Source organism: Phoenix dactylifera, chromosome 3 (genome assembly GCF_051530095.1).
Source record: "Phoenix dactylifera cultivar Ajwa chromosome 3, Ajwa_hap1_PhDact_Kaust_v1.1, whole genome shotgun sequence".
NCBI lineage: Eukaryota > Viridiplantae > Streptophyta > Magnoliopsida > Arecales > Arecaceae > Phoenix > Phoenix dactylifera.
The window spans coordinates 9,126,275-9,153,529 of NC_143192.1; the positions used below are offsets into that span (position 1 = coordinate 9,126,275).

General features: G+C 41.1%; 2 protein-coding genes across 6 annotated transcripts in view; both read right to left on the reverse strand.

The window, feature by feature from the left end:
- LOC148714229 (EamA-like transporter family) lies at positions 1–16,024 on the reverse strand. Of its 2 annotated transcripts, none has more exons than XM_088717688.1 (4): positions 15,874–16,024; positions 8,458–9,077; positions 7,909–8,329; positions 1–819 (listed from the first exon to the last, which is right to left on the reverse strand). In XM_088717688.1, the coding sequence occupies exons 1-4, from the start codon at positions 16,022–16,024 to the stop codon at positions 464–466; spliced, it is 1,548 nt and encodes a 515-aa protein (XP_088573814.1). In that variant the 3' UTR covers positions 1–463. The 2 variants fall into 2 exon arrangements, with proteins under 2 accessions (XP_088573814.1, XP_088573815.1); XM_088717689.2 differs by lacking the exon at positions 15,874–16,024 and adding an exon at positions 11,612–15,110.
- LOC103719197 (uncharacterized) overlaps positions 15,689–27,255 on the reverse strand; it is a 21,130-nt gene continuing 9,563 nt past the window's right edge. For 3 of the 4 annotated variants that reach the window (XM_088717690.1, XM_088717692.1, XM_088717691.1), the window contains 3 exons: positions 19,968–20,071; positions 19,702–19,838; positions 15,689–16,069 (listed from right to left, as the gene is read on the reverse strand). In XM_088717690.1, coding sequence (XP_088573816.1) covers positions 15,987–16,069; positions 19,702–19,838; positions 19,968–20,071 — 324 coding nt within the window. In that variant the 3' untranslated portion in view covers positions 15,689–15,986. The remainder of the gene's footprint in view (positions 16,070–19,701; positions 19,839–19,967; positions 20,072–27,255) is intronic. The other variant, XR_015976111.1, reaches the window with a different exon arrangement.

The window sequence follows — 27,255 nt, forward strand, 5'->3', positions numbered from 1 at the left end:
TGTAATAATATGACAATATTATCATAATAATTCAATAATATAATCATAATACAATATATGGCATATTGTATTACAAATGAGCACTCTAACCATGGATTCTGGAAAGATGAAGACAACCATGAACCTTATAAAACAAAAGCTTGTGCAGAAACAATGCATAGATATTATACACTTGTTGACAGAATCATCCATCTAAATCACCCAATTAATTCTGTAGACTAACACTGGAAGCAACCCCAAGAATTCTTGCACGACCCCAAAACAAGACCGAGGATGTACTTCATCCATTCCATGCCATACATTTGCATTTGCTGGAAATCTGGATCTTCGACAACTCAGCTTGCCAGGACAATGCATCAATATAAGCTTTGAATAATTCTGATGATCAAGATGATATTTTGCTTGATAAATCAAAAAATAATGAAATAATTATAGACAGCCATGGAAAAGAAATTTGACAGCACTATGAAACAGAAGTCCTATTTCTCTCAATAGGCAGTTCAAAATGATCACCAGAACTCCTATTTCTCTCGATAGGCAGTTCAAAATGATCATCAGACACGACATTATTTTCTACTGCAAAATCTTGGCTTGTTTGGGTTCTGCTGAGAGCATCTGATGGTATGTTGATTCCAGCAAACCCAACCATGACAGCGGCAGCTCCGATGTAATCCATGAGACGAGGGGCATTGCCAGTGAGTGAGTCAACAATGGCAGCTATCGGAACCTGAATTGTAAGACCAGCAGTTGCTACAGTGGTGGTTGTCAGAATGATGGCCTTTGCCCACAAGTAATCGCTCAACACATTATCCAATAAACCTGCACAAGAGGATTAATTTAAATCAGTGAAATCAGTGCTCTACTGTCTCCTGGAGACCATTTCAAAAGTATAGAATAATTTAGCATAATTTGAACACGATGCAATATTATCCTTTTATGATGCAAAATGATGTGCTAGAAAATGATGATAATATTGTAATCAGCAGATTCATACAGATTGCCATTAGAGGTACCTAACAAATACATAAACCACATCAGCTAGAAATATAGAAGCTCGCCTGGACAACTACTAAAGACTTGAGCAACCTAATTGGACTCCAAAATGACTCATGGAACAATAAAACGTATAACCACAAATGTAACTTTGGCTATCTTTCAGATTGTCACTCATCCTCCAGTCAGGACCTGACAGGACAGAACTGACAAGCATGTGGAACCATGTGTTTTCGACTACAGCAAGCTTATAGCTATTTACTGATGATATACTAAGCACCGCTGAGCACTGGAACATTTTAGTTCCCCATTTCAAAAGCAGATGAAGTTTTGCAGTAAACAAATTACAAGCACTGCAGATGTGTGAACTGATTCTAATTAGTGGAAATCAAATTTAATGCATTGTTTCAAACAACAGGTTTCATGGTAGATGGTCAAACCAGACATCCATATTAGCACTATAATCTCTAATCTATTAACTCACATTGCCACCCTCTAGAAGCACATTCCGCCGTGTCAAAATAAATTAAAGGAAAAAAAATAGCAGTACCTTTTCCTTTTCCTTAAGGCTTGTTGTAGTTAGAGATGGAGAATAACACAAGTAGCATGAGCTCAGAAGAAATTGTGATGTTCAAGGTATGTGATACAGTTGATCCGTGTTTCTGCTTTTGCGTCTTCCTTAATACCTCTATTTCTCTTTCTTGTTCACCCTTTTTTGATAATTTGAGTCTCAAAGGAAATTCCATTTAGCCACTAAAAGAAATTACAGAGATATCCCAGAGAACCAGGTACTTGAAATATCGAGAAAGAGATTTGAAGGCAACCAAATTTTCCAGACTTCTACAAAAATCTTACATGGTTAACAAGCCGATCGTGTATAGTTAGTTTCTCTTAGAGCATGTAACTATTGGTAATTAGCTTCTGAAAATGACTATCTTTCTTGCCTCCCTTACTTTCTTGCCTCCCTTATGATGTCACTAATCTGCCAATCCAGCGGCAAGGTGAAGCACGGTAGAGGTCACGCCATTACAAAAGGTTATTTGGCATCATAGGATTAGCTAACGACCTACATACTATATTAACTCGTAAACTCCAAACCAAATACCAACCAAACTGTCAGAAACTTAATTGTTTCAAGAATGAGCAGAGCACTTGAATAGATGGTCACTTCTTGTCCCTCTTGTTTAGGTTGTTCTCACTTTCCTTTGCATCCAACAATGCTTCTGGTATCTTCTATGCACACCCTTCATCTATAGTACATTATGAGCTTGTGGAGGCACATCATACACATTGGCTGCCTATTATTGTATAATGTATAATTGCATATGGTTGCACTCCATAATCAAATTGTGTCTAGGATTACATATGAAGCAATGTAGATTATTATAAGGGAATATGAAAAACAAGAAGCAAGACAGTTGCAGCAAAAAGGGATTATGATTGATGACCCAAAGATTAGATAGCTGTTCAGGAACACCAATGATGACCTACCAAGATAATGGGCTTGAGGTGGTAAGGCTTTATGAAATACATACAACAAAGAGTAAATGCATTAAACCAACATACACCATTGTATGCCTTCCTAAATATTAGTCATAAGTTCATCTTTTGTTTGTGTTAAAAGTATAGACATTATCCTTGAGGCAAGCCTCAACATTGAAATCCCTAGGATGGGGGCATAAACCAATTTCCCCATGGAATGGGATGCGCCACATCCCACCCCCATCCCAATGGCCATCCTGGTCAGACATCTTGGTATTCCTTTGGATACCTTTCTAATATTCTTTTTTTTTTTAATTTCTCTTAGAGGTTTTATTGTTTTATTTATTCTTAAAATATTTTTGGACTTCAAAAATAAGGTGTTAGGGTAAATTGGTTTTATTCAGTGTATCCTATTCATATCCATCCCCATGGTTGTTTCATATGTTTTTCCAAACCTAAATAGTAGCAATTTGGCAAGGATAATTTTAAATTAATTCTCTTTGTAGGTTTGGGTGCTACTGAACATGTTCGAAATTTATCCAAAGCATGCAATAATTAAGCAACATGTCCATAATAATAACCTAAACATGCTATATTTTCTCCTGAAATTATCTTTCCATTATTTTTTATAATAATTTATCCCAAAAAAAATATAATCTTATAAAAAATAAATATATTAAAAAATAGCTTTGTAGGTTGATCCTTACCCTACAACATATCATAGTTCATGCCAAACATTAAAAGGGCATGATTTCTCCTGTTTTCTTTATTCTTGGTCAAATTAATAGCAAAAAAAAAAAGAACAGCACATCTCTTTATCCTGGGCTTTTCGGTGTTGAGTAACTAAGCACAATCATCGAAATCCTAAATTGCATAACTCTCTTTCCCATCCTCTCTCTCTCTCTCTCGGTTCGTTGGGCAATAGGCACTAGAGCTCATAGCCCTCAATAGAGGCACATCAAGTGTGGGACTTGGACACATAAACATTTGGGGGAAAAAGAAAACAAAATGATCACTAAAGCAGTGAACTAGTTCAGCGCTAGGATACAACAAGTATCAAAGCCTCAAAACTGGACTTCCGCGGGCCCCAATCCCACTCTGCTTTGGGAAAAAGAAAAATCAAGCTAATCCACGAGGTGCTAGAATGGCAGAAAGATGCTGTGGACCATAATCTACACATTGGTCACCATATCAGAAACCTTGATTGGGACATAATTGATCAGGAGAATGAAGGTGGGGCCCCGGGTGGTGAGGCCAACAACAACAGCAATACCGTGCATCACCACCAAGTGCTGCCCTTAGAATAGCATTGGCAAGACAACCCTCAGTAGGGGCCACAACATGTTGGCAAGGATCTGGAGGTAGTTGGGGCTAGGATTGTGTTGCTTGCCCATGGATCCGAAAACCCGAAGCCACAAAAGCCAAGATGGGGCAAGGATCACCCGTTTCGACCTCCATCCTGGGTAGGACCACTATAGAATGGGCGAAGTGCCCCATGTGCAAAGGGTCTTGAGCCCGTCCGACACCCCGATTTCTCAAAAGAACAAGAACAGGACGGTCGGGACGGCCCCCATCCCAACTTAAACCACCGGTAAGCCTGCGATGATAATAAAAACACTTGTACCACAAAAAATCTCACTGCTAGTCAATACTCCAAAGTCTAGAATAAATGACCTCAATGAATTCAATGTACGCATACACCCTTCTTAAAGATTACCACTACCTTTCTTAGTGCTTTCTCCATGTCAATAAAGACAAAGCCTATTCCCTTTTCTCTATACTTTTCTATTAATTGTCTAAGTGCAAAATGGATAACCTCTATCACTGACCTCTAGAATTTAGCGCGTGCTTCATACAAAAGGTGTGTAATAGATGGATGGCTATGATGCCATCCCAGTTAACCAAATGGTTTAGTCTATTCTTTTAGAGGAAAACAATGGCTTTGTAGGAGTTCATGAAGGATGCATGGCTTCATTATTTTTTGAGAGTCGGTGAAGCTAGCCTTGACCATTTTGTGCTATATATTAGCAGATTAGTTATTTGAGATTGATATTTTTTCCTTGAGCCTTATTCAACTACCCTTTTGAGTGGTTTATAAGGTTGGTTGCCTGATATTTGAAGCAATTACATATATCACCTTTGTCGTTATTATAAACAGGTACCAGTATACTCATCCAATCGTTTGGCATTTTCTTGGTTTTCAAAATCTCATCAATGAATGCCCTCTTTGACATTAGTTATAGTTTCCAATTTTCAATTTCTTTTTCAAAAAAAAAAAAATCTGAGACAGGAAAGTTGTTTGGTAACCCAGTTTTTATTTTCAGTTTTTTGATAACTCTTTCCCAGCTTCTAGAAGTTATAGAAACTAAAAAATCTAGTTCTCAAAGTTTATGAAAACCATAACTATCTATAACCACCATCACATCTATCACCATTGCCACCACCAATTCTATTTTCACTTGCCACCTGCAGTCCTTTGCCCGCTGCCTCCCCCACAACCACCAGCCACTGCTGCTGCCGCCACCAAACAGCCCAAGTGACTGCCAAACAAGTTTTGGATTTTTGATTTTCAGAAAATTGAAATTAGCCTTAGTTTTTTAAAAACTAAAATTGAAAACTGGAAGTGATGCAAAATTTAGCCTAAGTTTGCAAGCCAAGTTAAACCAATATCTCCCATGATTTTCAAACCTCAATAGATATTTCATATAGCCCTAATATGTCATGCTTTTGCATCTTTTTCAAAGCTTTGACTCCTTTATATGAATTGTATGAAGAAAATCCAAAAAACTTTTGAATTTTGATCGTGCCTCTTGAATACAAATTCTCTAGTAATTTTCTCATTTAACAATTTTGAGAATAGCATCTCCATCTTTCTTTAGATTCATCATCTTACACCAAGATCCGTTGCTCACTTTGATCTAAACAAATCATTATCTTTGGATTTCCTCTCCTTGTTTAGCAATATTATAAATTTCTCTCACCTTCCTTTGGATCTAGTTTATCACGTGAATTTTCATATGCTGTATATTCAGCCTTACCAGTCTTTCTGCATCTTTCGTAGCCTTCTTATATCTTTCATAGTCTTAAATATCATTCATAATTTTCCATTTTTTAAAACAAATTCTTCTTGCCTTATTGCCTATTGTACATTATTATTGCATTACCAAGTTTTTTTTGTGTGTGTATTGTCCTTTGGCTCCCCAAAAACTTCTCTAGCTACTCTCCTAATATAATAAGTCATCCAATCCCATGTTCAAGTTGGTTCAGTTTTTAACTTCTAGTTTTCCTCTTATGACAATTTATTCCTGAAATATGCAACATTTTCACCCTTTTAGAATGCACCATCTAATCACCGAGCATTAATTAGTTTGATCCATTTCTTTTTGCACTTAATATATAGATCTAAAACGACTAGCCTTTGTTGAGCGGTCAAGTTTTCCCTTGCTATCAAATTACAACAACTGCTTGTTATTTGTTCTCCTCTCTGTATAACAAGGTAATCTATCTGTAACAAATTTATCCACTCTAAAGCGTACCTAAATGTTCATCTTTCTTCTTAAAATATTCTTTTTTGCAATTGTTAAATCATGTATACTGCAAACTCAAAAATGGAATCTTCCACAAAATTCTCGTCACCAAAATCATATCCACCATGTACCCTCTCATGTTCCATGTTACTCTTCCTTGAACGCCCATTTAGGAAACAAACTTTAATTACCCATTTCCCTTTAGAATATATTATACACATCCATCAACCACCTCCCAAAACTATCTCTTACTATTGACAAACTATTGACAAAGCCAACTTGCAATGCACAAATGCCAACTACACTAATAATCTCCTCATCTAGCACTAACTTGATCTCTCTTAGTAATATCAATTTTCCCTTTCGCATCACAATTTTATCCTTCATTTCTTTATCCACTACTATTTCAACTCCATTACTCTTATTATCCTTCCCTAAATATAAAAGTTTGTAATTACCATTAATATCTTAGACTTTCTATCTTTCCATTGAGTTTCTTGTGAGTAAGCAATATTGAGTCTCCTTTGTATCATCATAACCACTAGAGCTCAACAATCTACAATCAAAATTCCAATAGAACTTCAATTTAATTGTGTACTGCTTTGTCAAGTTACTTCTATATGACACATAAACCTAAATAAGCCTTGTTTGTTCATCACCACAATCGGGGTGATAACCTAGCTAGCCATTGCTCAATTCTCACCAAAACCAGCTCATATTGTGATGCACTACTTAAGGACAACATAAAAGCCCTAATTATAGGTTGAGGTGCCCAAAAGAGGGGTTAAACCAAAGGCAATGAATGGAAGTAGAAACGGGGAGTTGCCAGAGGGGCTAGCCATGAAGCATAAGATACAATTTAATAGGAACAAATATTTGAATAGGATCTAGGACAACAAAAAAGCATATAAAAGACAAAGATTATTTGGTTACTTATAATAAAGATCTGCAAGAATCAACTTACTACTAATATTATGAAAGTAGGCTTTTAGAATTAGATAAGAAGATAATTGAGCAAATCATAGGATATATAGAGTACAAGATATATTAATCTATAAATTTTTATACTATAGTGCATAAGATATATTATTTCCTCCCATCATAGTAAATCTACTGTCAAATTTCTTAACTTTGTAGAATATAAGGTTCAACCAAATTGTTGATAGTATGGTTTCATATAACCTTACAGAGAATCTATAACAATCTAGTCCATTTCCATATATTTGGACTGGTGACAACAAATAGAAATTGTAAATACACTTTTCTCTCAACTTTGCTATATCGGTAAAACTAATTCCAAACCATATGCAGTTATTAGAACTTCCAAGGTTGCACTTCCCAACAAATTAGTAAACTGTTTCTATTATTGCAGATAAAATTAATACAAAATGAGAATTTTTACCTATTGATCACTTAAGAATATATTAGCATTGTTTGGCAAAGAGATGCATTTCTTATATGAGCTAGTTAATGACATAATCTATATACCTGGTGTAGTTTTTGACTATGGATAGCCTCCCTAGGAGGCTGAAACTATGTCATGCTCTGTGGGATGGAGTTGCACCAAAACAAAACAAAAGGGAAAAAACCATTAATGTGCTAAACAGCGGATCATTTATAATCATAGCCTGTAATTCTTTTTTTTCACTTGTCTTGCCAATTAGAATCTTTCAATCAAAAATTGAATATATACAGATTGAGCTGCTTGCAGAATTTTTAAGGAAAACCTGCTTGCAAAATTTAGTATATATGTCTACCAAATCAGAAAAATATTATATGATGATTAACTTCTGGCGTTAAGAAAAAAAAAATTATTTAGTAATAACCAAAAATAATAATTCATGATAAATAGTATGCAACAAACTATCATATGTATAACTGAGAAAGTGACAAAAGTGACACGAACCTTTTCCAACAATAAGACCAAATTGCTTCCATGTAAGCTTCTGAAAAGGCTCTAGCTTTGTAAAACTCAACAGTAGAGCAATAGGAAGAAAGATCAAAAGATTAAACAGCCCAAGAAATCCAAGAAACTGAGCTGTACTTGCTTGACCTTCTCCTTTTGTCTCATCAGGCAGCTTTTTACGAATCAGGGTGATGTAAACAGCATACAGGCCTGCTGAAAGAACAGCAAGAATGTCTCCAAGAAGAGGGTTTGTTCCAATTGCATTGGCTGCAGTATTTGAATCAGCCAGGCTGACTATTATTGTTCCCCCCATGCACAGAAGAACACTAATCAGCTTTACCCAAGCAAACTTTTCTCCTAGGAATGCTAAAGCGACCAAGAAAGTGAAAAGGCTAGATGTACTGCTTAAGATGGTATTTGACTGCAAAAAAGGAATAAGCACCCATTATAATGTTATTACTGAGATGGAATGGAAAGAAAAAAGTAAAAGGAGAAGAAACATATATTGCTCCTAGGAATGTATGACACTTGGTGCTTAAGGACACATACCGTTACAGTGGTATATTTGAGAGACAGATTGAAAGTCAGTTGTGCAAAAAACCAGAAAGGGCATATCAACAAGCTGACTTTAGCTACACGAGTGCGTGTCCATCGACCCTTTGCATCTACTTGTTTACTGCGGTCTTGACTCACAACATCCAATTCTGGTTGACCACATGCATTAGCATGACTAGATTCTTGAAGCCTGGACTGAACTCCAGATACAGTATCCTGTTTACTATGACCCACTAAAACATTGGGGTTTGTGTTATGATCACTCTCATGAAGAAGATTTACATTCTCCAAATCACTAGATTGTTGTTCGTCTGTATCTTTCTTATTTCTCAACCAAGACCAAAAACCTTCAATTGAATCCTCAAAATACCGTGAAATTTCAACAATAGGGATGTAAACCACAAACAATGAGTTGCAAATGTATGTTATCAGGAAAGGAGAAACACCAGCATCTACTACAGATTGAACTATAAAACTGGCAGCAATCCATATGGTTGCAACAGCAATTATGTACATCAAACCCAATGCCCAACGCAAGGTATCTCTATCCGTCCACCTTTCAACCCATTTCCACCAATGACTAGTTCCAGAGTCATTTAACCTGTCCATATCTCCTGTTCAACAGAAACCATTTCATTAATGCTTTCAAGCTATATTAAAGAAAATAACATTTTTTCTGAGTCTTCATGTACTGCCAGTGGAACAGGAAAATGACAGTAAATAATAAAGAAGATAATCAACCAAAAGATGAAACATGTCTTTTAAATTTATCTAAAATATATGTTGACAAGATAGTAGAGGATTAATAAGAAACTTTAAAAATAGAATTATCGTGTCACTGTTGTAATTACTTAATTTTTATTACTTCTTTTTAGGAAACCTATCAATCAGGAATCATATGATAACCAACACACGAAAAAACAACCATTTGGCATGAGAATTTGCTTTTTGTACCTAAAGCTATTTATTCCACAAAGCAAATGTTTTAAGTATTTCTTCACAACTAAAATTTTGGTTTACTATAATTTCTTACTTTGATATCCGGTGTATGGTTTTAAACTCCTTGTTCATACTACTTGCAAAAATTAATTTCTTATAAGAATAACTCATATTTCTTATTCCTGAACTTTAAATCATCCGCACTTCCGCAGGTTACAATAATGAAATTTTACCAAAAGTCAAAGGACAATCATCAATTCAACAGGTCTTCTATGTGTCATGTCTGTGCATACGAACTGAAGGTTAGTTTAAATATTTAACAGACTTGGGGTAAGGTGGATGAGGTGGCAAGTATTTTTAGCACAGCATTTTGCAAGATTATTAAGTGTGGTTGGGACATGTAGTATATTATAAAACACCACTAAAGCTTGCAGAGTTGTATGAATAAGAAATAATGCATTAGCAACAGTGTTGCATGGACAAGGATATGAGAATCAGATTTGTACCTATAACCAAGTGTCAGCAACACGGGAAAAGGAGATGCAAAGACAGGATGAATTTTAATTTCAACTAAATTACATATTTATAACCTTAAATATTTTTTAAACATTAAAAAATATAAAAATATATATTGTTTGTTAAGATCTTTTAATATAGAAGTTTCTCACTCAAACATCTTAATTAACTTGGGGATATAGGAAAAGTAGTATTTTACAATGTTGTTTCAACACATGCATCCTTGACCAATCTCTAAAAAGAACGAGGATTCACTTTTAACATCAAAATAGAGGGTCAAACTCATTGTTGGATGATATGAGCTCTCTTCCGATCTTTAAGAGTGGCCACCAAAGAAATACATATGTGTCCGGGTGTCTGGTAAGTATTCGATATGGATATTTGGAGCTAGACATGAGTATCTAGGTCATACAAGTTATCAAGAGGGCTGAAACACGAAGAAAAAAAAAAGCACACTTGCCTTTTCAATGATTGAAAAGGACCAAAATCCCTCTCCAAATGATAGTAAATATGGTATGTTTTGAAAGGATAACATTAGAATTTAGAAAAGACTTCTTGAAAATAATCAAAGAAGCTCTGTGTGAAGAACAAATTCTGGGTAAACTCAGGAAAGATGGTATAAACATGCCCAATTAATGTTTGAGGAGACTTGGGTAAGCGCGCCTTACATTTGTATTAATGAATTAGGAAAGAGAACGAAAGTTCTATTGATAATTGAAATTCATGAGAATGAATTTAAAATCTTTCACGGGCAGACAGCTTGTATGGGGGATGATTTTGACAAAGGATTTGCAAGGTTGATCCTAACTACTAAAGCAAGGCCTGTTGATTATAGCCCTTGACTATTAAAGGATGATTTTGGCGAGGTGATAGCCCAAGAGACTAGGCAACGGCCTAGGAGACAAAATTTGTCCAAGATTAAGAAAATAACTTATATCTTCATATATTTCAATTATTGATGGAAACTCAACTATCCATATTACATGATCCAACGATACACCAGCAACAATTACCTACGAGTTCTACATAAGACATAACATTTTAGTCTACTCTTCTAATTTTGCTGTTTAATCTAAGCTTGTAGAGCATAAGTTTAGAACACTATTGTTGTCTTAGAACAATATTAGAGCACACAATCTCCCATTACCAACACTTAGAAATCATATTAATTATACATGATGTTGCTACTATGATGATAGCAGTAAGACTAGTATGTTATTACTTACTACTATCATAATATTAATTACACTAGTATATTACTGCAATATAAAAATGATGAAAACAGAGCACAATATAAGAGACAAGCCACTAGGAATAATCCAACACACACACACACATACACACAAAAAGCGCCATAGAAGGAATGAAAATTCCCAACCATATACTTGATTCAAACACCCTTCTAAATTCCCAATCCAATTCAATTAAACATCACTCCATCATCGATCATTAGAAACGATCTAAACGAAATATCCTCTCAATAACATCAACTGCAACTTCAGAGAGAAAAGAGAGAGAGAGAGAGAGAGGGAAGGAGATGAACAAGATTCCCTGATTCTCTTTTTTTCTCTTTTTCTTTGGATGCGAAACGAGGGCGAGCCCCTAGGGATTAGAACTCTCAAAGCCGCAAATTAGATTAATGAAAATCTTTAGCGGGGGATGCGATTGAGGTAGAAAGAAATAGAAGATTTACCTTGAGGCCGTCGTTCCCCGCCGATTCGAGGGTCTCGATGCCCTTGTTCGAGACCCGCTGTCATCTATAGCGGACGGTGGTTGAACGGGGTCCCTTTCGTCGAGACCGGATGGGAATAGGAGTGCTCTCTCCTATTTTTCTTTTTCTTTTTTTAATTTTAATTGCCCGTAGAATGGGTCGGGTCCTGGGCTCCAATGATTTGGCCTGGGCTTGGTTAGCATGCACATACGCCCTTTATAGGCTTTTTTTTTTTTTTTTTTTTTTTTTTTTTTTTTTTTTTTTTTTTTTTTAATATCCTTCTAAATATCGAAATTTGCATAAATATCATTGCAAAATTAATATTTACATATTTACCCTTATAAAACACTTATTTCGCTATTTTATTTTTTCTTTATTCTTATTTTTGCGTATGTACACACGCCATCTAACACCGTTATAATGATTAAAATACTCTTAATTGGTAGATGTACAAAAAGAAACATTTATAAAACAATCGTGATGAGTCGAATTTTACATGAATATCCTTCCAAAATTGATATTTGCATATTTACTCTCGTAAAACACTTATTTTGCTATTCTACTTTTTCTTTATTCTTGTTTTTTGCGTATATACCTACGCCATCTAACGCCGTTAAAAATAACTAAAATATTCTTAATGAGTAGATGTGCAAAAAAAAAAAACATTTATAAAATGATCGCGATGAAGGCCAAAAAAGTAATTTTAAATTTTTATTTTATTTTTAATTAAAATAAATATAGTTTTTATTAATGGTGTTAGAAGAAATAAATATAAATTTTAAGAGAATATTCACGCAAATTTAAATTTTTAGAAAGATATTCACCGCAAAACCCCTCCCTTTTTTTTTATTTGCTTATTCAAGTTTTGTCAAAACATCCTACTTTGTGTTCATTTTGGCAGATTCGGACAACTTTCGTGCCTCTAATGGTACGATGGTTTTCGGAATTTTCAAACGCCCTTATCCTGTCTCATGGACACCACCATATACTGCTCCAAACGTAATCACTATAGTGTAAGGTTAACTCTGCTGAATTTTGATTCAATGGTGATTGAAATGCATGCAGAGTTGGTTGACAGTCTTCTGCTATCTGGAAAGCTACAGCATAGAGTGTTAAAGGTGATCAAACACAATTTTAGATGGATTCTGGGAGATGGAGAAATCTATCCATGCTGATGTTGATAACTGCAGATCTTTGGCATGAAAGTTTCTGATTTTATATCCAATGACCCTCAGCGGAACATTCAGGCTCTTGGTCATATTTTTTCGCATCTAAGATGGTACAGAACTATATCTTCAATGCCAATATCAAAAGGTTGTTACAGACTTACAGTGCCAAACTTTGCAGGGGATTCAATTGGCTATCTGAAGTAGAGCTAAAAGATGTTTATAAATTGGTCCCCATGCAATAAAATGGCAGCATGGATAATTATTGTCTACCTTCCAGCTGGATTTGGAAATCCAAGGTGGCGACTCGTGCAATGTTCTTCTCGTGCATAGAAATTTGGAATGGAATAATAGAATGCAAGTCCCTTCTTGCTCCAAGAGGTCTTATTAACAATCAGAAAGACACCAAGCATGTAAATATGTAATGCTTCACTGTTCATTTCAAAATGGTGCAAGAAAAGCCTTATAATTAGACTTGATCACGAGTTGGATATTTCAAGCTTGAAAAGACTCTGCACTTATCCAACCACTTGGTCACTTATGCTAATAAATCTATCATCATGTATATGGGTTGGATGCTGTCTAATGGAAGGGAATTTAAGGGTCTTTCTATCTGAAAATTCAGAGTCCTTACTTCATAGTGAAAATGGCACTCCGGCTCGCACTTGAGTACTCGAAGGCTACCATTTCTTCAACCGATAACCTCTGCGCAAAACACTGGTGATCCTCTAGAACCCTTCAACTGTGACTTAGATTTCCCCTCAACTTTGATGGATCGAAAAAAGGATGGCAGTGCTGGTACTGGTTTCATAATAAGAGATGATAGTAGAAGAGTGCTGTTAGCCGGTTCTAAGAGGCTTGGTCCATGTTCAGCCCCTGAAGCAGAACTTGGTAGGTGGAAGAGGAGCAATGCAGCTGCTGTGATGTTTAGGCTACTAATCTTTTGATTGAAGGTGATTCAAAGTCAATGGTGACCACAGTTTTCACAGTCTCTTCTGCTGCATATTAAATAAATTGCCAGTTCGCCAATTCAATGTTGGTCATAATTTCCAAAGGTGGAGACCAACCAGCTGATCAATTGGCTTTCATCTCATTCTAACTTTTTTTATATCCTGGGTGAGAAGGTGGTGGTGCTTCTGCAAGCCTTGTACCCTCTTTGTTCACTCTTGTTCATGCTCCAAGATGGACTTATGTAATGACATCGAGATTCTATCAAAGAAGGGAAAGCTCTTAGATCCTATTTGGCACTGCTATTGTTTTTGTTTTTTTTATATAAATTAGTAAAATATTATACCAAAATTGATGCTGGAAAAGGTATTTGCAGAAAACTGATGCTACACCATGCTTCTAGTTGGACTCTTTTCTGAATACAATAAATCTTTGCTTCCAAGAGCTTCAAAGATTTTACAAATAATTTAAAGAAAACAAAACAGTTTTAGTTTTCATCTACGCATCACTCAGCCTTCATTTTTCTTCTTTTTGAAAACAAAACTAGAAAAGATAGCTCCTACATTTTTCTTCTTTTTCAGAAAAAAAAAAAAAAACAAATCATAAGCAATATCTGCTAACCTTTTCTCTCCTCTTCGCAATTTTATCGGTCCCCTCCCTATGTTTAAATCCTAAAGATACGGGAAAACTCACACACGGTTTGGATCTCCTTGTCGTCCATGAATTACAGTCCCTGTCCATTGTTTATGGACTCCAATCAAGCCAGTAGCAAGCAAGATCCCTAGACAGCCAGAACCATGACAGGGAGAAAATGGTGGAAGAGAGGAGTAGAAATATTTCCAAAATAAAATTTAAGTTAAATACTTGGATTGGACTGTTCCCTCCCTTTTGTGTTTGGTATAGTCAATGAAAGGATTACAGGAAATTTCCAAAAATTGTTCGGTTATTATATTAAGGATTGGTTTAGATGCAAAGAATACTGTGACAAGCTTTTGTTTTTGGAAAATCTGGTATCTCTATTTGTTTGTTTCCATAGACAATTAAAAATTAACAGATATTATTTTCAGACTTTTCAAAAAAAAATTCCTTTTCGTGAAGAATAAAATTTTGAGAATTTTTTTGTATATTTCCGTTTGTCCTGAAAATTTTAGGCAGGATGAGAAAATTTGCATCCAAACAAAGTCAAGCCTTTCCTCTAAAATTTTCCCTTTTGATTTTCTTTTCTTGCCCATGTTTGTTGAATAAGGATGTGCCATGAGAACACGTGATCTCTGATCACTATCAAGCTCCTACCGTTTAAAACTAAATATCCACACCCCCAACCACCCCACCCCCCCCCCCCAAAAAAAAAAAAAAGCAAAGAAAGAAAAAGCCTAAAAAGGGCAAAATGCAAAGCATTGAAGGCCAACTTAAGTGACGATCAGATGCCTAACACCATGCAGAGAGAGGAAAAAATTGTGAGGAAATGGTGGCAACAACTGGAAAAGACAGGAGAATAGAGATTTAAATGACCTCATGATAATTTCAATGTTTTTGGGATGTAAAAGAGAGTTTATCTGACACCTCTGATCACCACCATATTAAGAGCACCAAATTGTTAATTTGGCAAAAAAAACATCTGATTATTTTACACTTCATGGTGACCCCACTTTACTTGGAGGCAACTTTGGCAAATTGATATCTCATTTCTGTAATAAGTATATGATTTTAATTTGTCCTTCTGATCACTCCAACCGGAGTTGAAGAATGGAACATTTGAATCTCCTGGACAGATGCAAACTGCAGGGACACTGAAATGTCCAATCCATATGCTTCATGCGCAGGTATACAGTAACTATAATGCAGTATAATGCAAGATAGGTACACATTAAGTAAATTATCTGTTGCATACTAAAAGGAGTTCTTACTTGATGGTAAGAGTACTGAAGCATGAACAATTTGTAACTAGTGACAAATCTAACTTGTCTTCTTCCACTTTATTGGCCGACACCTATTGATTTGTTTGGTGAGAGGGTAAACCCACAAATTGTAAATAAAAGCTAATATATTCCAGTAAAACATGCTAAAGGACTGGCAAAGTGAATAGTAGTTTGCAGTTATAAAACATAAGTTACACGGGTCATATGATACCTCGAGTTGAACAAGAATTTAGAAACTCCAAGTTAGCTGACATGATTGTAGATGAAATATGTTCTGACAGCAAAATTCCGCCAACCTGTAACAAAAGCTTTGTAGACCTTTGTTCAAAGGTCAGGCATCCCAATTCCAGCTTTAGCATCATATGTTTTCTCCAGTACGAGGTCAATTGGCGTATCCTTGGGACCAGCTGCACATGCATTGGCAAAATAAGATATAACTCTATAGTTAACCAAACAAGTCAAGTAACAGCTCATAATACAACCCATTTACAAAATAAGTTTGGTAGATTTTAAGAGGGAGGGAGGGGGGGGGGCATTCATGAGCAGATGCAAAATACATATGCAACCTTACAAAGGGGACCCAGAAAAAAAAATAGGGAGAAAGAGAAGTTAGGGTTTCAGACAGACTGAAATTGTAGTTCTTTTAGATATTCACGGAATGTAAGCCTTTGTTTTAGGCTCAGTAAAAAGGCCAAAGAATTTCTGAGGTTTCTAGAAATATTAAAAGGAGTAGGTTTTGTTTTATCAAAAACAGATTGATGTCTTGGCAAGAAACTGAAAGATTAGCTGGAAACTCAAGTAGAATGGGGGAGCCCATTGGCTTCACACTAAACAAATCCTTACTAATAATGAGTCTCCATCATATAGTTCTGATGCCCTATTGTTCTCAGCTTCCAGGGTTTGAATCCAAGCTCAGGGAAGAAGTTTCCCAACCATTCTCTACAACCTAAATTTCCTTCGATGTCGGGCAATTGGGAAGTAACTAGTACACTTAAAACTAAACAGAATCTTTCTTTATGGAATAGGAATGTTGGAAATGGAAGGCAGGAGCTTTACAAAGGTCAAGAAGTTGGATATTACAATTTGCTAGCTCTTAGAACAACAGTCTCTAACTGTCAATAACATGTTCCTGGGTGAATGGTGCCTTAAATAATGTGTTTAATAGTGAATAAAGAACCTGGTATCTCAGAAGTGTTAAGGTGTGTGACCGGTTTGGTCAAACATCCTGGAATATCTTGGTAAAAGTTAATGCTAATAAGCCAAAAAAGCAAATTATTTGGAAACTACTCATCAAGATACATCATGGACGAGGTGTTAGTTTTAATGAAAGAATGCTCAAATTAACTACTACTACAAGGCTTTTTGGCCTTATTATTGTCAATATGTCTTCTTCGCAACAATAGTCATAACAATCATGGATACCTATACTTTGGAATATGGTTCACCATACCGATCCAAACCGGACGATATGGGACGTACCGTACCATACCGGTTTAGTACCGATACCTGGTACAGGGACGTACCGACACTCAGTACGCCAAAAAAACTCTGTAGCATACCATACCATACCAACATAGTGCTAGTGTGGCACCAATACCGAGATGGCGAACCTTGCTTTAAAATATTTAATAGGTAACTTTTCTAATTAGAGTCTCAGCATATTGGTGGACGATCTCTAGATATACCAAATTTAGGTTCATCTATTAGATTATCGAGTATGCATGATGTCGTTTTGTATTTCTAAAAAAGCTGAAGATTTTAAGAAACATGTTAGAGAATAATAATAAATGATAGAAAATAATAATAAACGAATAGATGCTATAAAGGTGCAGATTGATCCTTCTTACATTGTTTAGGTACTGATACTGCAATATCTACAACCAAAATGATATTTATGTATTTTCCAACAAATATATGCATAATTTAGGCTGAAAAGAAGAACCTTGACTCTCTCTCTCTCTCTCTCTCTCTGCGTGTGTGTGTGTGCGCGCGCGTGCGCGCGCATGCATGTGTGTCTCACGGCAGTTAGTTACTTATTTTGGTCTAACCCTGAGGGACAGGAGTCATTTGGTGGCTTGAGCAATATAAAAACAATTATCAATGGATTGAGATTGTCACCCCTTCAATTGAACCAATTTCACTATACGAAAGATTTTGATAGGATTTGTACCAAATGGATCCAATTCCAACTAAATTTGAGGAAGACGTATATAGCATCTGATGAATATAAAATATCCACTGCCAATGATATAACTTACATTAGGTCTATTAAATGCATCCAATGATTTAATTTGTTTAACTATTACTTTGTAGTTCCTCATTTCCTATGTTTCCTTGACTCTTTGATAACCCATGTAAGGCAATTCAAATTTTTTATTCTGATAATTTTGTATGTCCTATCAATCCTATTTGTAACTGTCCATGGTAAAGTCTGAAACATAATTTCCAACCTTCCTATTACAGCTCTTTTATTTAATTAAAACAACATTTGTTTAAATTTTTCCTTCATTTCCTTATGATTTTGTCTTTCCATTTTTTTTATTTTTCCTCCTCTATGACTTTTTTGGTAGAATCCTCCTATATGATTTTAATTTCCTATTCTTAAACCTTTGTTTGAATTATTTCTATATTTATTCAAAATTTAAGGCTCTATGAAACCAAAATGTTATGTTGCTGAAATATATTTACATATGGTCAGTGTTCCAACCGAAGCAGATACCAAAGCTGTCATTTGCATCTAGATTAAACACATGTTAAAATAGCTTTTATAAGTACTTAACTACATCAAATAAAACAATTACAACCTGGACATTGTTCTCATCATCAAAAGGAGTTGTCCTTGAGATAAGATTAGAGGATTCTCACTGTCAGACCATGTTAAATAAATGAGTGCAACGACCATTTTCATACTACCATTGTGAAAAGATGACTTACCAAGTGATTTCATAAGCCATGTCGAGAAATAACTAGTCCAATTGAAATTGAAGTAGCCCTACTTGTTATCATCAACCCCTATCAAGTATTAATGCCACAACTTGCTATCATCATGCAAAAGCCTATTGAATTTCGCCGTTTGGGGATGAATCTTAAACAATTTCAAAATATACCACCGAATGCGGATCAAATGCAAACATTTACAGTGCGAATAATCTATATCTCCCATTTTTATTTTCTATTTTCTTCATTGTCTTCATACATAGTCTTGCAAAGTTTTAGTGATTTTGTTGAGATTGAAATTTGGAAGAGTTGATAAATAAATAAATCTTCAATGTTGGTGAATGGAAGAATGACCCTACCTTCTCAACACCTATGTCCTAGAGATAATTCACATAGCCTAATCAGCAACCCTTTCATGTTCTAACCATAAAAATGCATGTCCAAAGGCCTAGCCTATGAGGTACCTTTGGTTTCTGAAATGCCACCTCCATTTCCACCTTATGCTGTATACTACCTCTTGCATTATGAGTTTTTTGCTTCCTAAATTCTGTCCAAACATTTCAACCTGGTATTCCTAAGTATCATCTGATTAACCTTCCAATAAATACAAAACTTAGAAAATGATTGGAAACAAATGGTTGATGGATGAGACTATCCTAGGCATAACTGAGTGGCAAGCCTTCTCTACAACAATAAAACTACTCCTCAAAGATAAATAGGGCCAAGAGGTAGTTCATCCATGAAGTAAAAAAAAGTTATTCAATTAAATGCAAATCTAGATCATAGGTTTATTACTTTATCATATTTTATCACTTGATTAGAATGGCTACGAACTAGCATTATTCCAATCAATTTGGACACAGAGGAGACATGCAGTGTCAACTATGTGACATAAAACAGATTGTGCATGCACAAATATGCTCTCTATCGAACTTTTTAAGACAGCAAAACCAACTATGCAGCAAGATAAACTACAATTCAGACATCCCAGAAAACAAGTGATGAGTACAGAATGGACTAGTTCAGAAGAACTACAAGAAAAAAATGATGCTAGTGCTCCAACAAACAGAGACATAAAGTTGCTGGGAAAAGAAAAACATACGTTCGGTAGGTCTTGGTTTTCTCCTTTGCTTTAAGATCTCTGGACGAGGTATTATGGCTCCAGATGCTTGTTGCCCTCTAGAGACTCTTACCTTCATTCCATCTTCCAGATACTTGTATCCAATCTTACAAGGTCTCCTGCATGAGCATATTACAAGCAACAATTTACTTCTGCTTCAATTAAATGACGACAAAAGGGGAAATTGCCTTCATTAGGTAATTATCCTGTGACTAAAAGGCTATCGACAAAATCCATGCGTATCATACCCAGTAACTGGGTCAAGAACTTGGACATTCGAGACATGAAGAGGAGCTTCAATTGAAAAGATCCCACCTTCATGTCCTTGTCCTTGCTTGATGTGTTTCTTCACCTGCAAACACGGAAACTTGTTATCACACTTATTATCGCCTAAAATCATATAATTTACAATGTTGGAGACAGAGATAACAGACTGAATCTATAAATTATGGAATCCATGGTAATTTAATTTCAACACTAACACTAACTAAACTATGACTTTTAAATACAATGGACAGGACAAGAAACAAGATAAAAAAAAAACAGCAAAAAGTGCAGAAATGCAAGACACTGCAGATATGACAATGAGAACTAATCCAAGGGGTATCAGAAACATCATGATAGCCAGGCAGGATTTAACAAGTTACAGAAAAGTTTCTGTTGCTGGAAATTGGACCCGAGGGCAATCTTCGGTCGAGGAGAGGGAGCAGCAGGAGGTCACCACGGCGGGGCGGCGACCAGTCGGCGGGCGGCGTCCTCCGTCTGGGGTGGTCGGAGAGAGGGAGCAGCAGGTCCTCACGGCGGGGCGGCGATCCGTCGGCGGGCGGCGTCCTCCGTCTGGGGTGCCTGCAGACAAGCCGGTGGCCGGGTTTTCCGGCGCCGGCCCTCCGACGCTCAAGTCAGGGAGGGGGCAAATAGTGAAGAGAGGAGAAGAATAGTGTTTGTAGGGTGCGTAATTTTTTTTCCCCAACCCCCCCACCTGAGGGGACAAGGTTCCCTTTTATAGGCGGGGTCGGTTTACCTGTGATGTAACGGGGCGAGGCCGTAGTACGGCTCGGCATGTTGTTCAGGTCGGCGCACGATCAGGTGAATCATTGCGTTGATGTCGGCGGTGAGGTCGTCGTACGACCTGGGCTTGCACGCTACCAGACGAATTATTGCATTGGCGTCGGAGGTATGGCCGAGATCAGAGACTTATCATAGTCGACTAGACTCTGCAGGGCTGGCTTGCCGTGGAGAGCTGAGGATCCGTAGATGACAGGAGCCATGCGCATTAATTGTGGAGTAAGCCGGAGATCCGCATTAATTGTGGAGTAAGCCGGAGATCCGCATTAATTGTGGAGTAAGCCGGAGATCCGCATTAATTGTGGAGTAAGCCGGAGATCCGCATTAATTGTTGAGTGAACCGGAGGTTTACAGTGGCCATGCGCAATAAATGCCGGAGGGGCGTCAGGATATGGTCCTCGGCCGGACCTCAGAGGGGTATGGCCGTGGCAGGTGGCTGATAAGGGTAGACTTTGAACATCAGGATTTTCCTAGGTCGGAGGTCCCGAGGTCGGATGCCTTGAGGTCGGGCGTTCCGAGGTCGGACGCCGACTTCGGCTGTCCAGGGTCGGCGATTGTGCGGCTTCTCGGGGGCATTCGTGTCATTGGGGGCGAATAAGAGCATTCGTGTCATTGGGGGGAAAATCTTATTCCCCCAACACTACCCCCCGACTTCCGAGTTCAAGCGGCTTGCGGGCTCAGACGTGGGAAGTAAAGTCTATCATTAAAGTTGGGGGGCGAATCTCGTCCGCACCCTTGTGTTTCTCGGAGTTTTTATGGCGAAACCTGCGCCTTTTGGTGCCTCGAGGTTGCTTTATTCAGCGAACTTATGATGAGGCTTGTATCCTTATGTTTTTCGAGACGGCTGTAACGGGGGTGGCGTCTCTTGGATCACCGAGGTCGCTTCGTACGGCGGACCCATGATGAGGGTCCTCGAGCTCGACGAGACGGCGCCTTGATCCTGTGGTCGAGGCTCCCCGTTCATCAATGAGTGTGCCGTTTTGCGTTTCAAAATGGACACGCGGCATGATCTGAGGTCGGACGTTCCCGGTCTCGTGTTACCGGGTCATGGATCTGGCGAGTTGGAGGCTACATCGGGGCTCCACGTGCCCCAGGGCCTTATTAAATGAGGGGAGCAGGGGTGCCGTCCGCTCGTTCTTCAAGGCGATTCGATTCTGCGGGCCCATGATGAGGCCCCGAGATCCGATGGGACAACGTTTCGATTTCGTACCCGATTTATTGATCCGGAGTGAATACGGTGCCTCGGCCTCCGAGGTCGACACGTGGCGCAATCCGGCCAGGGGATGGGAACCGACCCTGCCGATCTGGGCCGTCAAGGGGGTCTATATAAACCCCTCGAGTCCGCCCTAAGAGTTCCATTTGGTTGTTTTGCCTTTTCTATTTTCGCCGTCTCCCTCCTTGCTCTATCCCCTGTCCAACTCCTGCCGTCGGTGCCCGGAGCGATTTTCGGCGATGTCCAGTAGGTCCCTACCCTGTGATTGCTAGGGTTCCTCTTCTTTTTTCCTCCTCTGCTTTCAATCTCGTTTTGTTTCTCTGTGAAAATGGGTCTCGGTCCTGAGGAGGTAGGGTCAAGTTTGTCGGGGGAGGAGGTGGAGTTAATACGCTTCCGGTTTTTCTTCCAGCCCGAGTTTCGCCTTGAAACCGCGGGGCCGGAAGATAGGGTGACGCGGCCGCCCCCAGGTCGGATCGCGGTTCACCGCGAGACCCTCTGGGCTGGCCTGCGGTTCCCCATCCACAGGTTCGTGAACGACTTGCTGGTCGAGTACCAATTCGTCCCAGCACAGCTCGCTCCGAACTCGTGGAGAACCATCATCGGGTTCCTCTCCCTGTGTCTCGGGCATGGGATCCCGATTACCGTGAGCGTCTTCCGTCGGTGTTTCTTATTAAAGAAGAACCCGGCAGACGCGGAGTGGCTATACTTCGCCTTCCGAGGCGGTATGTCGCTTTTTCATGGGGCCCCCTCCTCTATTCATGAGTGGAAGGGGAAGTTTTTCTTTTTGGCGTCCGAGGCGCCGTGGGGGTTCAATCCGAGGTGGAGACACCCTCGGTTGAAGACCCTCAACAAGCTCTCCGAGCCCTCGGGGAGAGAGCTGAGGGTTCTGGACTCTCTGCGGGCCCTCGGAAAGGGGTACGACCTGACCGAGCTCCTACGGGAGGACGCCCTGGCGAGCGTGGGTCTGAGCTCGGCGCGCCCCGAGGGTAAGAGCAGTTGCATTACCTTCTTGTCTGTTCTTTCTTTTTGCTTTTATTGGTCTAACACTTGGGAAATTTTTGGTTTCAGATATCCCCCACATGCCTACCAGCAACGTGTCCCTCTTCTCCCGCCTGAAGAGGCGTGAGGCCGAGGCCGGGGGAGCTATGCCCCAGCCTCGGAAGAAGGCGAGGTCGGCCGGCGCTTCCACGTCGGCCGAGACGGGTGGCCCCGAGGCGGGGGCCTCCACAGCCGACCCGAGGCGGGCGCGGGTCGTCAGCGATGCGGGCCCAGCGGCCCCTCCTTGCCCTGCCCCCATTGCCCAGCGGGGGGAGCCGTCCGTGATCCGGCCGCAGCGCCCGGGGCCCGAGCCGACCCGAGGCCCCGAAGCGAGCGGCTCCGGGACCTCGGGCTCGGGCGTGCCGGGCTTTTCCTGGGCTTTCCGGGAAGAATCGGTCGAGCCGGGCTCCCCTATTCTCGAGGGGAGCTCGGCTATCCATGACGCCGAGGTCGCACGCGCTGTATTTCGGCGTGCGATGCTTCCAGCGGACCGGGCCGAGTTCCGGAACATTCCGTTGGAGGAGGTCGTTGACGGTACTTACCGCAACACCGCCCGGGTAAGTTCTCTTCTTAGTTTCCTTAGAATTATTAGCGAACTTGTGTGCCTTTCAACTTACGATCTTCTCTGTTCCTTTCTTTGCAGCATATTCACGAGCTCGACACCTTGGTATTTATCGCCCAAGGATGTCAAGGGGAAGCCCGACAGCTCGGCCGGCAGTTGGAGCCGGCCAAGAAGAGAATCGCCGAGCTAGAGGCGGCGTTGGCCGAGTCCGAGGCTCGGGGGGAGGCCACCGAGGCCGGGCGCCTTGCTATGGCGGAGGCGCTTGAGGAGGAAAGGGCTGCTCACGCCCTGACCAGGTCGGCCTTGCGCGCTTCGGAGGCGCGCTTGGGGGAGGTCCAGTCCGAGGTTGCGGGCCTCAAGTACGAAGGCGGAGTCTCCCGCCTTAAAATCGAGCAGCTCGAGGCCCGGGAGAGGAGGGCACTCGAGCGAGTCGAGAACGCCGTGGATCTCTTCAAGGGGTCGCAGGAGTTCCGCGACATGCTCGAGGAGGAGACGGTGGACGGGTTTCTCCGGAGTTTCGAGAACTTCCGGCAGCAGATGGCCCGGTTCTGCCCCCAGTTCGACCTTTCGACGGTCCGTCCAAGGATGAACCTGGGCTACGGGTCCGACACGGAAGACCTTCCTGCCATTTTGACATCCGAGGCAGGATTGTACGAACATGACCCCGCCGAGCCTTCGACGAGGGTGGCCGAGACGGACGGCGTCCCGGAGGCGGCACCCGAGGCCCCTGCCACCGACCCCGAGCCTGTGCCGGCTGAAGGTCCCGAGGTCATCACCGTGGACGACCCCGCGGATGTTGCTGCCGCCGCTTAAGACTCGGCGTATTTTTTTTTTCTTTTTTCATCGTATCCGAGGTCGGCTTTTGAATGGCCGACCTCCAATTTTGTAATTGGCCTTCCGGCCCCTTATCAATGAAAGGTCTCTTTTATTACTTCGTTCTTCTTCCTTATCTCTTGTCGTGAATGAGGCCAAAGCCTTAATCTATCGTTCCTCCGACTTCTAACTTTGTATTTTAGTTTTCGAGCTGCTTAACGAAGTCGCCCTTTTTCCTGGGCTATATCTTGGCCTTCTCGGATTTCAGCCATTCCGACCAAAGGGAGCTCCGAGCTTAGGTTTCTAGAAAATTTCTCTAAGTCCTATAACTCGGATCTTAGAATCGCAGAAGTTGTCGTGCCTGGCCTTTAGGTTCCCAAGGCATCAGGGTCGGGCCTTAGCCCTTCAAGTAAGACCGGGCTAGGTCTGTTCGTGCCGCTATTCGGGGAATCTAGTCGGATTTCCGAACTCGACTCCCGGGTCCTTCGTAGGGAGCGCGGGCTAATAGTCGAATTATCGCCGAAGGTTTTCATAGTTATCGTTCTCGGACTCTGCCGAGATTTCGGTGAGCAAGGCTGGAACTTTCAAAGATTGCCTCGGCATCTTTATGTTCGACTGGTACGCCCGCAGTCGGGATCATTTTCCCAGCTAGACATCGGAGTCTAGGTATGGGGGCCGAGTTGGGCCCTAATTTGTGAAGACTTGTACGAGTTGTGGAGATTTGACGAGCGGAGCATGCATAATGTCGTCGGGAGATCGGTCTTAAGCCGACCCATTGGAGTAGCCCGATTTTGGGCGAAATAAGGCTCCAATTTTGGCTGAGATTCCGCTAGTATCATGTAGATAAAATTTGACAAGGAGAACGTCGAGTTGGACGTACCTTTTTCATTCCCAGAGTTGTACTCCATGTGGCGGAGTGGGTTGTTTCCCTTCCTCTTCAGCTTTCGGAGTCGTTTTTGACTTGTTAGGGGACTCGGACTTCTCACGGACCCGACGACACCCGCCGAAGTTGAGAGGATCTGGGAAGGCTTTATTGATTCGTAGCTCTTTCCGAGGTCGAGGGAGCTTGAGACCCTACGGTCGGACCTCGGGGCACCCCAACCTTGGTCGAGGAGTCTTGTGTCAGGTCGGCGGGTTTGAGGACGCTTTGCTGACCTGCGGTGCATCCCGAGGTCGAGGAAGTTTGGGACTCTACGGTCGACCCTCGGGGCATCCCGACCTTAGTCGAGGGATCGTTCGTTAGGTCGATGGGTCCGGGCACGCCCTATCGACCTGCGACGTTTTCCGAGGTCGAGGAAGTTTGGGACTCTACAGTCAACCCTCGGGGCATCCCGACCTTAGTCGAGGGATCGTTCGTCAGGTCGATGGGTCTGGGCACGCGCTATCGACCTGCGACGCTTCCCGAGGTCGAGGGAGTTTGGGACTCTACGGTCGACCCTCGGGGCATCCCGACCTTAGTCGAGGGATCGTTCGTCAGGTCGATGGGTCTGGGCACGCGCTATCGACCTGCGACGCTTCCCGAGGTCGAGGGAGTTTGGGACTCTACGGTCGACCCTCGGAGCATCCCGACCTTAGTCGAGGGATCGTTCGTCAGGTCGATGGGTCTGGGCACGCGCTATCGACCTGCGACGCTTCCCGAGGTCGAGGGAGTTTAGGACTCTACGGTCGACCCTCGGGGCATCCCGACCTTAGTCGAGGGATCGTTCGTCAGGTCGATGGGTCTGGGCACGCGCTATCGACCTGCGACGCTTCCCGAGGTCGAGGGAGTTTGGGACTCTACGGTCGACCCTCGGGGCATCCCGACCTTAGTCGAGGGAATCTTGCGCCAAGTCGATGTTTCATCGTCCTGCAATACTTTCCGAGGTCGAGGAAGTTTGGGACTCTACGGTCGAACCTCGAGGCATCCCGATTTCGGTCGGGGGATCTGGGGATCACAGACGACCCAACATTAGAAGAGAATTATGATTATCAAGATGGAAGAATTATTTGCAGAAAAGAGGCTGAGTCTATTGCCCTGATTGTCTTGAACCCCTCGGGGTTTTACTGGTAGTACATTCGTAGATTCTCGGAGTTCCAGCTTCGCGGGATCAGGGTCCCCTCTAGGGACTTCAATTTGTATGCTCCGGGTCGTTGTACTCGGGCGATTTGATATGGCCCTTCCCAATTCGGGGCGAGCTTTCCTTGCTCGGTCGGCTGAGAAGCCTCAGCTCTCCTGAGGACGAGGTCCCCTACTTTGAAGAGCTTGGGCTTGACTTTGGAGTTGTAGTATTGGGCCGTTCTCTGTTGGTATCTTGCCATACGGACCCGGGCGACCTCTCGTGTCTCTTCGACGAGGTCCAAATTGCTCCTGAGCTGGGAGGAATTGGTGTCGGGGTCATAATGCTCCACCCTTGGAGAAGGCAGGCCGATCTCTAACGGGATGACGGCCTCAGTGCCGTATGCTAGGTTGAAGGGGGTCTCTCCCGTGGGCAGTCGGAACGTAGTCCGGTACGTCCAAAGGACATTGTACAAGTCCTCGACCCACTGTCCTTTGGACCGATCAAGCCTAGCCTTGATTCCCTGCAAAATAGTACGGTTAGTTACCTCAGTCTCCCCGTTTGTCTGGGGATGGGCAACCGAGGTGAAGCGGTGGTCAATGCCGAGCTCAGAGCAAAATTCCCTGAAATGGACATTGTCAAACTGCCGACCATTGTCGGATATAAGGATACGAGGTAGCCCGAATCTGCAAATTATGGACTTCCACACGAAATCCCGCATCTTTTGTTCGGTGATCCGGGCTACAGGTTCGGCTTCAACCCATTTGGTGAAGTAGTCGATGGAGACGACCAGGAACTTTCTCTGTCCG